General features: G+C 38.6%; 1 protein-coding gene across 4 annotated transcripts in view; it reads left to right on the forward strand.

Moving 5' to 3' along the window:
* Nucleotides 1–15594, forward strand: part of LOC135336172 (uncharacterized) — a 36803-nt gene that overhangs the window by 18653 nt on the left and 2556 nt on the right. For all 4 annotated transcript variants that reach the window (XM_064531897.1, XM_064531898.1, XM_064531899.1 and 1 more), the window contains 40 exons: nt 92–621; nt 695–891; nt 1138–1346; nt 1490–1862; nt 2011–2298; nt 2406–2762; nt 3306–3461; nt 3523–3645; nt 3780–3899; nt 4092–4208; nt 4283–4405; nt 4458–4592; nt 4795–4992; nt 5047–5253; nt 5315–5560; nt 5893–6096; nt 6196–6399; nt 6490–6696; nt 7271–7483; nt 7544–7753; nt 7808–8014; nt 8158–8370; nt 8596–8799; nt 9173–9310; nt 9362–9565; nt 9719–9910; nt 10036–10175; nt 10320–10634; nt 10724–11313; nt 11456–11664; nt 12067–12269; nt 12390–12738; nt 12967–13212; nt 13270–13635; nt 13828–13983; nt 14230–14349; nt 14402–14524; nt 14674–14799; nt 15083–15199; nt 15368–15508. In XM_064531897.1, the coding sequence (XP_064387967.1) occupies nt 92–621; nt 695–891; nt 1138–1346; nt 1490–1862; nt 2011–2298; nt 2406–2762; nt 3306–3461; nt 3523–3645; nt 3780–3899; nt 4092–4208; nt 4283–4405; nt 4458–4592; nt 4795–4992; nt 5047–5253; nt 5315–5560; nt 5893–6096; nt 6196–6399; nt 6490–6696; nt 7271–7483; nt 7544–7753; nt 7808–8014; nt 8158–8370; nt 8596–8799; nt 9173–9310; nt 9362–9565; nt 9719–9910; nt 10036–10175; nt 10320–10634; nt 10724–11313; nt 11456–11664; nt 12067–12269; nt 12390–12738; nt 12967–13212; nt 13270–13635; nt 13828–13983; nt 14230–14349; nt 14402–14524; nt 14674–14799; nt 15083–15199; nt 15368–15508 (8776 nt within the window). The remainder of the gene's footprint in view (nt 1–91; nt 622–694; nt 892–1137; nt 1347–1489; nt 1863–2010; nt 2299–2405; nt 2763–3305; nt 3462–3522; nt 3646–3779; nt 3900–4091; nt 4209–4282; nt 4406–4457; nt 4593–4794; nt 4993–5046; nt 5254–5314; nt 5561–5892; nt 6097–6195; nt 6400–6489; nt 6697–7270; nt 7484–7543; nt 7754–7807; nt 8015–8157; nt 8371–8595; nt 8800–9172; nt 9311–9361; nt 9566–9718; nt 9911–10035; nt 10176–10319; nt 10635–10723; nt 11314–11455; nt 11665–12066; nt 12270–12389; nt 12739–12966; nt 13213–13269; nt 13636–13827; nt 13984–14229; nt 14350–14401; nt 14525–14673; nt 14800–15082; nt 15200–15367; nt 15509–15594) is intronic.

Raw genomic sequence — 15594 nt, forward strand, 5'->3', positions numbered from 1 at the left:
ATTTGTTTTAGCTATTTGTCCATATGGTTTTCCTACCATTGCCCTATATTATACCATATTGCTATCCTTTTATCAGCGTATTAATTTTCAGGTGAACAATTATCAAGCCATCATTGTTAGTGGAGTGGTTCGTGCCTATGCTGTGTTCTCGTACATTTGTGGGGAGATGCAGTGGAGCTCCGTTGGTGCAAATGATTTAGCTGTAGTGGGATTCAATGCAGCTGGTCCATTTAATGGAGTTAATGATGAACTTTCATTCAAGAATTACCGGCTGTCTGGTCTGCCAAACGTTGGTGTGACTATTTCTTGTGAATACGAGCCAGTAACAAATCTGATCATTCGACTGCCATCAACCGAAGCTCAAAGGAGAAAGTTGGAATGCATTCAACAATTAAAAAGAGACATGGATATTTTACAAGGTGAAACTACTTACACCGAATTGGCAGATATGCTAACACAGTGCCCTTGCTCAAGAGATCAATGTCTTCAGGATGAAGCTCGTTTTATTAGGCAAGAAAGTATTACGGATCGTGAATGCTACATCACTACAAATCCTATTGAAATGCAGATTGGAGAGCAATATCTTACTATTACACAGCAGTGTTGCTACACCTCAAACAGGTGATTTTCTCACTAAACTGTCATAATGATATCCTTGTATGAATTAACATAATTATTTTACTGTCATATTTAGAGCTCTGTACAAAGATCCTACTGGATCACATGCTGGAACAATGCTTTTATTTCATCCAATCAAAGACCCTGACAACTATAATCGTGTCGATAATGTGTTGAGAGAGACATGCTGCAGTAATAATCAAGGGTTTTGTGAACGCTTTCTTCAGCAAAGGATAGTTAACAACTGTGACAATTTTCAGGGTCCTAAAGTATGTAAGTAAATCTATATCTATATAGTAACTCTAGAACTCAAGACACGTCATTTATCCCCATGCAAGGCTTACTAGAGAAAGGGGTTGTTTTCAGTGCTTCTACATGATTATTCTGTATGAGCCTAAGTTTAGAGAAACTCTTGTTCTTGCCCAGTAAAATTAATGGATAGATAATTGTGTTCTCTCTCTGCATGTAAGGAGAGATTCAATCTATTGCCGCCATGATGATTTAATTATGTAATTTTAGGTAGTGGTACTGGAGACCCTCATTTCTGGACAATGGACCGAGTGTACCACACTTTCAATGGAAGGGGTGATTTTATCACCATGGAGATTGAATCTGAAGATGGTACAGAAATGGAATTTGCTCTGCAAGCAAGGATGGCTAATGAGAGATTTTGGAGGGTCACCATTCAACGCGGAATTGCGTTCGGAAATGAAAAACTAGCATTCCATGTAAGTTTAAAAGGTGTAATACAGCATAATAATTAAGAACTGAAGAACCTCAGAAATTTAATAATGGTTCCATATAGAATTTAACTTGTCAATCATTGCTATCATAATAATATTGTTCTTTGCACAACCACTTTTATCTGCAGTTTGGAATGCCTCCTGATGGATTTAAAGTGTATCAAACTAGACCAGGGCCTACTGAAGACATTACTGATCAGTTGCAAAACGGACAACCTTGGCTACACAGTTCAAAAGATGCTCTGCTTACACGAAATGGCAACACTCTCAAAGCTCTAATGTTTGAAGCCGGGATTGCTGTTGAAGGCAGTGTTAACTTATATAGCGATATTTACTACATGAATGTGAGGATGAAAGTTCCACCAACATATGGTAGTCGCCCGAGGGGATTTTACGGTTCTCCAGACGGGAACAACAGAAACGATTTGTATGCAAGGAATGCAACGTCCCCTATTTTGCCACCGTATTCCGATCGCCAACTGTATCCATATTTGTTGACATGTAAGTGGATCAGTGTGTTGATAATTATTTTAGTAGATAGCATGCTGTATGTTGTGACCTGTATAATTATTATAACAACTGTAACTAGTGTTTTTAGAGGTTGTCTTTTAGTGCTAATAGTTACGAGTAACATTTCTTCGTACGGTAGGGAAGGTTCGTGATGAAGAGAGTCTGTTTTATGTTCCTGAGGTACCCACTACACTGCCACCAGTTACCTTTGATGCACTCACTGACATGCCATCAAGTACTGAACCTCCAACTGAAGAAGAGTGGGTGCCAGTCTTTGTTGACGATCTAGACTTTACTCCAGAGCAAAAAATGGTTTGTGGTGAAAACTTGCAGTGTCTTTTTGACTTGAACGTTACCGGTGAAATGGATATTGCAATGGAAACTTTGAACCATGGCCAAGAAACTGAAGAAACCAGAGATACTATAGGTAAGTGACATTTTACACCACCTTAAGTTGTTTCTACAACATAATAATAGATCTACTTCAGCACAGGAACCAATGCATTAATAATTCATTATTAAACCCTCTGATAGATAACTTTCCGCCGAATATCACGGCTGAAAGAATTCTCAGAGTGAATCTCGGAGAGGAATCGGTATTGCTGATCTCAGTGATAGATCCAGGAGATAACTTCACTTTGTCTCTCGAAGGAGGAGTTCCAGAAAATGCTACACTTGAAGAACTTGAAATTGGTGAATATGGCTTTAGATGGACACTTCATCATATTACAGATCGAGTTTTGGAGTTTGTTGCAACTGACACGAGAGGTGCCAGTTCTACATTCATGCCACGAGTTGAGCTGTGTTCTTGCGTGAATGGTGGAGAGTGTACTCTAAATGGAGTGGTGTCTGATTCTGCAACCATCACAATGAATTGTCTCTGCTTAGAAGGTGATTGCAATAGTTATACTAGTATATACTGTATTCTATAGTATTATGCTCAGAAGATAATTATGATTGCAATTAATACTTGTATTCGATTTGTAAAGAAGAATCATTGCATAACACCTGCATGTGTAGGGGTTGGTAGATTATGCTCGAGATATTACCTATTATTCTCCCTTTTATTCTTTTCAAATTGCCTACAAATCGCCTATTATTCTCACATTATTCCTCCAAAGCACAACATAGGCCTCATGTCGCCACACAAGTAACATGATTCAAACTATAAATAATTGCCAAGTAACTCTTATAGAATTGCAAGGAGATAATTCACCACCAGTATTTCCAAATGTTTATACTATGACTCGTACTGACCTGTATTTCTGTAAAACCTGCCTCATAATTGTTATAATTGTTCCTATTATGCCAGTATAATTCTCCCCAAAAAATGTACCTATTATGCTCAAAATTATGCAAGCATAATCTACCAACCTCTACACCTGTGACAGTGCATGTTATGAAATGTAAAACCTGATCGCTATTTTTGTTAAGCTTATACTGGAGGGTTTTGTCAAGAGGATCGCGATGGATGTACTGAGATCCAGTGCTTTGAAGGAGTTGAGTGTATCGACGTCCCTGCTCCCGGTGTGGGGGCTGAGTGTGGACCCTGCCCTGATGGGTTCACAGGGAACTCTCGGAAGTGTTACGGTTCGCCATCCAATAGATATAACAAGTGTATGTTTAATACTGCATGATTTCCGGTGTGTAGATATTGACGAATGCGCTCAGAACAGTACTATCTGCTCTCAAATCTGCATTAACACCCGAGGAAATTATTTCTGCTCTTGCTACAATGGGTTCCAACTCATTGAAGGAACCAATCAGTGTGAAGGTATAACCATGCATGTATGTCTATATAATAATATTATTCATAGAAACTATTTTCTATGCATGCATGTGTATATATGTAATAATTATATCCTAGTTGCACATCCAATAGAGCCTTGTGCTTCATTTTATTCTTAGATGTTGACGAATGCAATGACATCAATGATTGTCAGCAAATCTGTGAAAACAACGAGGGCTCATATGTCTGCAGTTGTAAGGCAGGATTCACTCTTTCTGAAGACAACAGCACATGCAACGGTATAGGTGTATTTGTCTACTCTCCATGTATAATACACGAAAGTTGTACTGAAGAATCTGATGAAGAATTCATATTGTCACTGCCAAGTGTTATTATAGTACTGGCAGGCTATATAGAGCATATTTTAATTACTTACAAAAATGTTTAAATTTGAGCATGTTATAATTATCACGTATGATTACTTTCCAAAGCTGATGAACCATGTGCTGGAGAATGCTCTTTTGGTTGTGCTGTTGTAAACGGTTCTGAACAGTGCTTCTGTCCCACTGGATATGAGTTAGCATTGTCTAACAAAACCGAGTGTGTGGGTGAGTGAATGTTTCAGCATTTAACACAATTATTCCCATCCATTGAGCTACATAAACTTTAAGCCACTTTTCAGATATTGACGAATGCGCATCTGCTAACGCTCCATGTGACCAGCTCTGCAACAATACTGGTGGATCATTTCACTGTGAATGCAATAGAGGTTACAGCTTAGCAGATAATGAAAGAACATGTGAAGGTATAATTATAATTATACAAATAAAGCGTTATTGCTTATTGTGCTGCTATAGATGTTGATGAATGTTTTGAGGCTGCTCTAAGAGATGAAGAAGTTTGTGGAAGAAATGGTCAATGTCTGAACAAAGAAGGGTCATTTGAGTGTGCTTGTGTCACTGGTTTTGTTTGGATGAATGAAGCCTGCCAACGTGAGTTGAACCTTTCGTACTAAGTATGAGCGTATCATTTGTCATCAGCATAATTATTACTACACAGTATGTTATAATTATGAGATGCATCATCGTATTTTAGTGTCAGAAATGTATGTCATTTCTACATCAAATTTCAAAAGATGCGTTTCATTTAACATGTTTTATGTTACTGTAGCGAATATGTTTTTACTGTGCACAGGTATTTCCTGTGATAAGCTTGGTCTCAACAATGGAGTGATTTTATATACACCTGACTCTGCAACACCGTATGTTACCGGTACCATTGCAACTCATAAGTGTGCTGAGGGATTTGCTCTGATTGGTGAATCAATGAGAACCTGTGAACTGACCAATGTCACACAGGGAAGGTGGAGTGGACTAGCTCCAACTTGTGATCGTAAGTATATAATTGAATTAAGCAACTGTTGATATAATAAATCGCTTTCCACAGGAATTGTATGTCCAGTACTGACGTCCATTGGAAATGGATCAATTTCCTATGTAGATGATGCAGACAGTAGAAGTCCATACGATTTTGGCTCTATAGCCAATTATTACTGTCATTCGTTATTCCATTTAGTAGGGGATGCAATACGAGTGTGTGGAAATGGTGAAGGTCTCATTGGAGAGTGGAATGGGACAGATCCAACATGTGAACGTGAGTTTGTGTTTGTCTTTTACCTGATAACCACTACTCATTCTTCTCTCAATTCGTGTAGCAATCCTTTGCTATGAGCAGCTGACACTGAATAATGGATGCATTGACTTCTTTAATTTTAATTACGGTTATTATTATCGCCAATGTGTGCCTGGTTATGAAAGACCCCCTGCACATAAACTCAATAGTATTGCTATTCACTATTGCAATGACGGATACTTTCGGGATGGAATTTCTTTCAGAAATTGTGATGATGTAGGCAATGGCCTTATTGGAGAATGGGATGGTGTTCCTCCCACCTGTCAACGTAAGCATTATAATTATACTTTATTAACGTCAATGTGAAAAGTGTATACACATACATACCGTATAGCGGGTACTTTTCATTGGTGCAAATTTTCGGATCAACAGCCATTTAAATATTCATACAGCTCAGGATAGTTATGTTGAACGTATATATTGCAGTAGAATAAATTTCATAGTTTTAATTTTCATATAATGTTCTACAATACGAAATAATAATACGAAAATTTCCACCATACCAAAAGAACCCGCTTTATACTGTAATTATGTAATTGGTCCTTTGGCACCGTTGATTTGACACTATGTACGTAACTGTTCTCAATGCTGCTTTTCCAGCATTGTTTTGTCCTGAATTAAACCTCATCAATGGAATGATTGAGTACATTGGAGATGAAGATGATCAGGCTCCATACAATTTCAGTACTCTTGCCATACACAACTGCAATGAGGGGTATGCGTTAGTGGGTCATGCTGAGAGAAACTGCAGTTACAGTGTTGGAAGTAATGGCAGATGGGATGGTTTATCTCCAACTTGTGACCGTAAGTAGTAAATATGAAGACTTTGGGATGAATTACAATTATGGTAACCAGAGTTGCTTCACTATGTTCTCGCGTTCATAATGCCTTTTTCCCGCACAGCAATATTCTGTGATGCACTTGAGCTCATTAATGGTCAAGTCTCTTACTTAAATGATACGGGACCTCCTTTTGAGTTCAACACTCTGGCCTCCCTTAGCTGCAATGAGGGCTACTCTCTTATTGGAAGTGAATTTACCATATGCCGTGGAAATGGAAATAGCACTGTTGGAGAATGGAGTGGAAATAACACTTTCTGCCATATAGGTATAATTATATATAAGTAGTTCTTGAAGTATCCAGGCGTCATAATGAGCCACAAAAAATATTTGTTTCAGCATAGCTTCTTTTATACAGATTCTATGTGCCCTCATATTCCTGATCCAAGATATGGGCAAATATATTTTACTGAAGACAATGTAGCACCATTTGAGGAAAACACCAAGGCTACTTACAGCTGTGACCTGGGCTATGGACTGGTGGGAGGTGATAGTTTGAGAACTTGTGAAATGAATGAATCCAATGTGAATGGTGTATGGAGTGGAGAGGCACCATCCTGTGGAGGTAATTCTAGGTACCTTATTGTTACTATTATAGTAATTATAGCGAATTTGTAATTAACGCTAAATTAAGTACGCGCTAATAATAAAATGCAATTAAAAAAATTAATTATGAATCTCGTAAAAAAAATGCTAAGCAAGCTAGCCCTTTATCTGACTCCAAAACTTTCCATACAACCTTAAAACTCGTACATGTACTTTTACATCTTTTTACTCAATATAATATTATTGTGATAATGAATTTGCTACAAATCCGCCAAAATTAGTACCAGAAAAATCTGAAAACGCTATAAAAATTACTACCCGTCTAGTAACATTAAGGTATAGTAATAAATATACCTTAAGGTGACATATTTTCGCGTGTATTAATTTCTGCTATTTCTGCGAATGAGAGTAAAATCGCAAAAATTAGTACTCGCATATAATTGGCCGCCCTCTTGTTTAATGTATCCAGATCGACATTTCACAAAAAATTATACCGCAAAATGTACAAAACTGTAAAAACGCAAACAAATCTACCTGTGAAAATATGTCACCTTAAGGTATAGCACCGTCGTTATAAATTGTTTTCTTTTCAGCTATTATGTGTTCTGGACTGCTGGATAGTGCGAAAGGATCTAACATTAAATACAATGTCAATGCAAGCATCAGTGGAGACTATCCATTTGGAACAAGAGCCACTTACACATGCATAAAAGGTTTTGCACTGGTAGGAGATACAGCAAGAGTGTGCTCAGGAAATGATAGTAGTGCTTCTGGTTATTTTGATGGAGCCCCTCCTACTTGTGAAGGTATAATTATTTATTCGTATAATAGGCCTTTATGGACGCAATAATTCTTACTTGTTGCAGAAATAACATGTGTGCAACTAAAGGCCCCAAGCAATGGATGGATTATTTACAACGGCAGCCTTCATGAAGATGATAACTTGGCATTCAATGTAAATGCTTTTTACAGTTGCGACTTTGGCTATGCGTTGGTCGGACAAGAAACTAGGAGGTGTGCTGGAGATGGGAGTAGCACAACTGGTGCTTTTGAAGGGGCTAGTCCAACTTGTGAATGTAAGAGTTCATATTTTCGTTAAGAATCAGCATTATCTTTTTGCCTTTTCACAGTGATAATGTGTACTGATCTTCGCGATCCGTCTAATGGACAGATACACTTTACTACTGATGACCTTGCTCCATTTGAGCTGGGTACTATGGCAATGTACAGCTGTGACCCAGGGTATGGCTTGGAAGGTGTACCCACTGTGAGAAAATGTGAGAGTGATGGATCCAGTTTGGTGGGCAATTGGACCGGAGCAGCACCCTCCTGTGAAGGTATTGTCAAATAAATGGTGCTAGGTATTAAAGTTGTTCGTTTTGTTTGTCCAGTTACTTACATAATTATATCCTTTGCAATGTTGCATGCATGTGGAGGCATCACACTGCAATTCCAGTTACTACGTATTTTTATTGAACAGGTATCGTTTGTGCTCCATTGGTTGAATTAGATAATGGTCATATCTACTATAATCTTGCTGCTGAGGAAAACGGCAACTTTCTCTTTGGAACTGTGGCTACGTACACTTGTTCATTGAGCTACAGTCTTGTTGGCTCTAGCACGACAACTTGCAGTGGTGATGGGAACAGCTCCATCGGTGCTTTCGAGAGAATTGATGCACCAACCTGTGAAGGTATAATTATGTATATATATAAGGTACATGTATATATATAAGTTGACGGTGTACGTCAATGAGTAATATCATGACGTAGCTATATTCTGGCACTCAATTTTCATGGTCTATATTAAATAAATGCATAAACTCTCTGATTATTAAGCTCCAACGTTGTGTATAATTATGCATATACACTCAATATGACATGCACTATTCACTATGATTATGATTTTATGCCACCAGCTATTGTATGTCCATCGTTGGAGCTCTTCAATGGCGATATAATTTACTCCACTGAATTTGAAGCAAACGCTACAATATACACAATTGGAACTGAAGCTATTCAAACTTGTAATGCTGGGTACACTCTAGCTGGGAGTACAGTTAGAGTATGCGAACAAGTCAACGAGAATGGGATGTGGAGTGGAATTGCTTCGTTTTGTCAGCGTAAGTGGCTAGACTAGCACAACTCAAATACATTTAGTGGTTTCAACTTTTGTTTCACAGCAATTGAGTGTCCAACCCTAAATGCGCTTCAAAATGGACAAATCTCGTACCGTAACAATTAACTCTCCATATTAAGAACGATTCTTAGAGTATATAATTATATAGTGAAAAGACATTGAATGTAATGCTGAACTTAGTATATACTTTTTGCTGCTCTCATAAAAATGTTGTTTTTGCTGTACTTCAAACAACTGTGTACAACCCAGTAAAATTAATGGTTCCTGATTTTTCATACGAATGAAGGTATAGCCTTCATCATGAGGCAACTATGCTAATTTTGAGTCACTGAAAGGTAACTTTCTCTCACGTGCAGCGATAGTTGAGTTTGGACTTGACACGATGGCTATGTATCAGTGTGATACAGGGTTTACCCTCGTCGGAGACGTCAACAGGACGTGCAAGATCAGCAATCAGACTACCTTTTGGGATGGAATGTCTTCATATTGTCAATGTAAGTCCTTTAGTTAATGAGAGTGTTGTCAATTATTTTCAATCAAATTAGTAATTACATGTGGTGCCTTGGACACTCTACTGGATGGAGATATAGAATACACTATGGATAATGATACTTTACCACCGTTTGATATTGGCACTGTGGCAATATTTAGCTGTCATGATGGATCTGTGTTGATTGGATCAGATCAGAGAGTTTGTGAGCTTACAGACACAAGTGCTGATTGGAATGAAGACCAACCAATCTGTGGATGTAAGCCAATCTATTGTTTAAAGCATAGCAATTGTGGCAACCCTTTGCTTTCATAAGTATGTATATAATGTAAATTAATACTAATAAGTGTCAACTATAGATCGAGTAGCACTCTATATAGTAGTGTGGTATTTCTTTTCTATGATTTTTCAGCTACATGCTCACCATTGGATACTCTGGCCAGTGGAAGTGTTAACTACACCGATGTACCAACGACTAATGGTGAATATCTTGCGGGAACTATGGCTACGTTCTTTTGTGAAGATGGGGCGAAACTCACTGGTGACAACACAAGCACTTGCCAAGATGACCACACATGGACTGTCACTAATATATCATGTGAAGGTGTGTTTTACCCTGTGATATACTTGTTTATTGTACCTATAATTATATAAGACCTAATGGTACCTATTATTATTATTATGGCTGGTTAAGATTATTATAGTAATGTGAATTGATCAATTTCCCAGGGAGAATATTCCTTCCTTTCTTGGATATTGTTGCGAATGATGGTGCTGTCTTGAAGAGCTTTGACTACATTGGGTGCTCTGACCTTGTCTTTATGAGCAGCGGATTACCTCTTGGATCGAGAATCGAAACCAAATTGAGGGTGAGTTTGATTACACTATCGATGAAAAATAACGTAGGAATAGCACTTCACACTTAACTAACACTAAATCTACAAATTTTGCTAAGCTATAGATCTATTATAAAGTTAATAATTATTACATGAGTATTGATGTTTTGTCTGTAGGTGTGCTCAAATGGAGTCATCAGTTTTGGCACCAACCACTTCTATTTCTGGTACCCTGAAAGGTTTCCAAGCCCATACATTTTTATCAGACGCACCAATGTGCTTGCTGTATTCTGGAATGATCATGATCCACGTACTGACGGAATAGTACAGTACAAAGTCTACTCCATTGGTCAAGGAAAACATGCTGAGCAGTACCTTAGCACTGTGAGTAACTATGTATCAAAACAACAACTAAAAAACTTCACTGGAACCTGGATGTTAGTAGCGTATTGGAACCAAGTACCACCATATCCGTATGGATCAAATTACTGGGTAAGCCAACTAATCTATTAAGCTGGTACACCAGTACATTAAAATGCCTTTTGCTAAATACAATTATCCAAAAATTATTTTCTTGGCAGCGGAACTACTACTCGATCCGAGATTTACCTCAAAATTCCTACCAAGCAATAGTGATCACAGACAATGTAGATACTTTCTCAGTCTTCATTTACAACTGTGAACAAATGGACTGGACAAGACCTCCTTATTCATACAAAGACGCGGTGATTGGGTACAACTTGAACTCAGAATACACAAATTTTGCATCGATTCCCACCTTCCGCAACCACCCTCTAAGTGGACTGTCTGAAGTGAATATGATCGCATGTACCAACAAGGACAAGGGAATAAACTGGTCTAACGTTGTATATCAGATTGGAGAGACAAATGATGCTAGACAGCTTGCTCGTGCAGAGTGCTTGCGAAGACGAAATCAAGATATCAAACTCTTTCATAACCTCAATCCCACTGCAAGATCAAATGCTCCTTGTCCATGTTCCGTTTGGCAGGCATGGGGAGATCGTCGCTACTGGTACATGTCGTGGATCAACTACTACTTCTTTTACTACCAAGTTGGGTCTGAAGATGTACAGATACCTTACTATTGCTGGGCCTCGAGATTTCCAACATCTCTTAGTAACGGAATCAACCTCTGTTGCTACAGTTTCAGGTAAGTTCTTTCTCCATGAGGATGATAAGTAGCTTGCAACTGAACGCCTCGAGACAAAAGGCTATAAATAGTATATTATGCATGTATGTTATGCTGGTCACACCTGCTCATGCAGATATAATTATATTAAATTTGTCTTCAGCAATCAAAACTTTGGAGCTCTACTTGACAGTTCATTTGGTGCTGATGGAAGCACCCTGTTGCGATACCACCCTTACTGGCAATATAGCGAATTTGTAGAGTATGACTATAAATTTCAGCGCTCGTGTTGCAGAGATTCAGATCTATGTGAGGAGTATACAAGATTGAGATCCTCCGACAACTGTGATGCTTACAGACCTCCACGATGGTGTAAGTAGTAAATTTAAATACCGTATAGTGGGTATAATATTCGTGGGCAAATTGACCTCAACGAAAACTTTACCCAAGAAAACTTATAGGTGTGATTTACCAGAACGCATGTAAGGATTCAAATGAACTTTTTACTCACGAAAATCACCATTGTTCAATTAAGTTTAACATTTTTTACCCCACAAAAATTACCTGCTATGCGATAGTGTAATGTCATGGCTACAAGCGTCTATAATTATGCATACTCAATCACGTATAATCATGTTCTAAGAAATAGGTGGATCCAAGTAAGCCTATAGGTACACAGTCATAATTTATAATTCAATATAGCATTCTTTAAACTGTATGCAAAGTACCAGGTATATACCCATTAAAAACTAGGCTGCCGCTATATTACCACAGCTTTGGTCTGGGGTGATCCTCACATCACCACTCTGGATGGTCGTGTGTACACATTCAATGGATGGGGAGAGTACACTCTTCTGAGCATTGACAGTGGAGACACCTCCTTCAGACTGCAGGGACGCACTCAACCAGTTGTGAATTCATCGGCCACACAGTTCTCAGCATTTGCCTTTGGTGTTCCTGACACATCTGCTGTCGAGGTATAATTATAATAATTATATGCTATACGGACTTGTGTAATATTTATATATATACTGTCTACAAATACACAGTTCTGAAAATAACTCACATGTATGTCACATCGATTTTCTGTGTTACAGGTCTATCTGAATGAATCTACTAACAAAACATTCATTTTCTTAAACTCTGAGGAAATTACTGCAAATGTGTCTAATGTGAATGACACTTTCAACTCACTAGAGCTCACAGTAGTGAGAGACAGTGAAAGTTCTCACACATTTAGCTTCCCCTGTGGAATTGGATTAACAACGAGGGTATCTTCTGGTATCATGAGTTTTGTGCTCACAGTACCTGAGGAGTTGAATGGAACAACAGAGGGACTGGTTGGAAACTTCAATGGAAACATCACTGATGACTTTACCTATCCAAATGGGACTGTGCTAAGCGATGGAGCAACAGACAGAGAGATACATGAATTAGGACAGGCTTGTGAGAATCCTAAGTTAACGTGGGAGCCTTTATTCCCTCATTGAATGACGTATATACATTATAAATTATAGTGTGTACAGAGTATGCTGAATTTCTTAGCATACTAATCAGTCAGAAGGCTGAGTGTGTTGTACTACTCACGGTTATAGTATCTATGGACCTATGGTGTGTGCTACGAAGGTTGTGATTATAGTTGCTGTTGGAGTATCACATGCATTTTTTTCATAGGGGCTATAAATCTTGAGGAGTCACTTTTTAACTATCCCAATGGATTGAACGCTTCTGATTTTTTCCACCCTGATCACACCCCTGCATTCCTGGATGAAGTCGTCAACAATGCTAGCAAGGAAGTGCTTGAGGCTTGTGGGGATAATGTGGAGTGCATCTTCGATGCTTCTCAGACTGGAGACATTGGTATTGGTCTGGAGACGATGGAAGTTGATACTGAGAATCAAATGGATCAGGCAATCACTGGTAAGTTTTATATATGCATGACAATCTTGTACACATATGCACCTACATTGTATACAGGAAATAATCCCCCTCGAATAGCTGGACCAACCACTTTGTTGGTCAATTTGGGTGAGGTGGCAGAGATTCGACTCAATGTGACTGACGACCGCAACATCTTTAACATTTCTGTGATTGGTGGTCTCCCTAGAAACGCAACACTGTCACAATCAGACGAGAAGTCGACTGAATTCACCTTTAAGTGGTTTTCAGATGATATTGTAAATATTTCTCTAACATTCGAGGCAAAGGATGATTTTGAGGCTATTTCAGTACATAATGTTCAAGTGCAACTGTGTGCTTGTGAGAATAGTGGGAACTGTACGACTGATGGACTGCTTATCGTCACTGGAAATACTCTTGTACTCAACTGTGAATGCCCAGAAGGTCAGTTATTGTATTATTCCGCCAGTGTATGGTTAAGTGTATGGTTATTAGCTTGTATCACAGGGATAGAATAATTATATGATTTTCTATCTCATCTGAATAACTTCAGCTTTAATTCTACTGGTTATACTTTCACAATTATACAAACCTTGCATGGCTAAATGTCAGTTCTTTTTTCATGATTGTGCATAGCCTGGGAGGGAGAGTTCTGTACAGAGGATGTTGATGGATGTACTGAGATCCAGTGCTTTGAAGGAGTTGAGTGTATCGACGTCCCTGCTCCCGGTGTGGGGGCTGAGTGTGGACCCTGCCCTGACGGGTTCGTCAAAGATGGAGAGAAATGTCAAGGTACAGTTGTAGATCTATATCCATGGTATCATTCGTGGCGCCCCTGAACAAACTGAGAGCAGCTTATATTTCTGCATGGGAGGATAGTATGTTGGAGTATTAAGAGTGTCCATCAATTTTGTAGTTGGGCGCACGGCACGGTTCAGTATGACTGAAATAAGCACTGTAACTGTAGCTATAATTATACATTACAATAATTATAACGAGTGCAATCTGGTTTAAAACTTAACCCAAACATTAATACAGATCTTGATGAGTGTTTGAATGGTACTAATTCATGTCAGCAAGTCTGCATTAACACGGAGGGAAGCTATAAGTGTGACTGCAAAACAGGGTACTCTTTGAGCAACACTACACACTGCGAAGGTACGTATGCTGCATGTTTGCCAGTATTCTATTCTGAATTACCTCTCAATAGACATTGATGAGTGCTCCATGCTGAATGGTAACTGCCACCACACCTGTACCAATACTGGGGGCGCATTCTACTGCAATTGTCGAGAAGGCTTTGTGCTGACTAACAATAACAGAACTTGTCAAGGTACGTACACCTAGTATTGTAGTTGCATGCAGTAGATTGCATGCAGTAGATTACCCACCATTGCCTACATTTGCTGGTAGAGACACATCATTATACAGAAGTCATTATTACTAGCTTCGTAAATCATACGTTTTATTATTACTATATAGCTTTAGCTGTGTTTTCCTGTGATAACTCCACCAACTGCACTCAAAACTGCATCCGACTGTTTGGAGTGGACCAGTGCAGCTGTGATACTGGATACAAATTGGACACCGACAATGTGACCTGTTTAGGTACATTGCTGTCTTTTGTGGGAACACTTGCTCATACATACATTACAATCTATACTATAGTGTAATCAAACATTAAAAAATTCACCTACAGTAATACCATTCAATCGGTAGTAGCGACGGGCAATGTGTACAAAGGGTAGGGACGTAAAATCAATTTTCTTATATTATGGGCATGGTATCAAGCTGCAAATTAACGTTGAATATCACATTATACGACATAATTATAGCTATAGTGTTTACAATGTTACAATTTTACAAGCACCTTTAAAATTGGCACGTGTAGATACCGATGAGTGCTTGCAAAACCCTTGCGGCCAGGTGTGCATCAATTTTTATGGAGGATTTGAGTGTTCTTGTACAGAAGGATACCTACTTGGTCCAAATAGGATGCTGTGCAATGGTAAGGAGAAATGTGTATCGCCAGACATAATTATTGCCTATGGCATGGAGTTTACATCATGTACATGCAAGAAGTACATGTAAGAAAATAAAAGTTTGAGATGCTGTAATTATTGCCTTGTGTCTGGTTCTGTTATGTAATAGAAAAAATGTATTTACTTTTCTTTAGACATTAATGAGTGTGTTCAGGCTGCTCTGGCTGGCACTGATGTGTGCCACTCCTCAATGATCTGTGTGAACCTCGTTGGTCACTACAGATGTGACTGCCCGGGGGGGACATTGCTGGTTGATGGCACTTGTCTGGAACCAGGTCAGCCAGCATAAAACTTACGATAAGAATTTTAATGTACATGATAATCTGTACTGAGAGAGAGCGTTGTTTAATACATTTCACAT

Source organism: Halichondria panicea, chromosome 5 (genome assembly GCF_963675165.1).
Source record: "Halichondria panicea chromosome 5, odHalPani1.1, whole genome shotgun sequence".
NCBI lineage: Eukaryota > Metazoa > Porifera > Demospongiae > Suberitida > Halichondriidae > Halichondria > Halichondria panicea.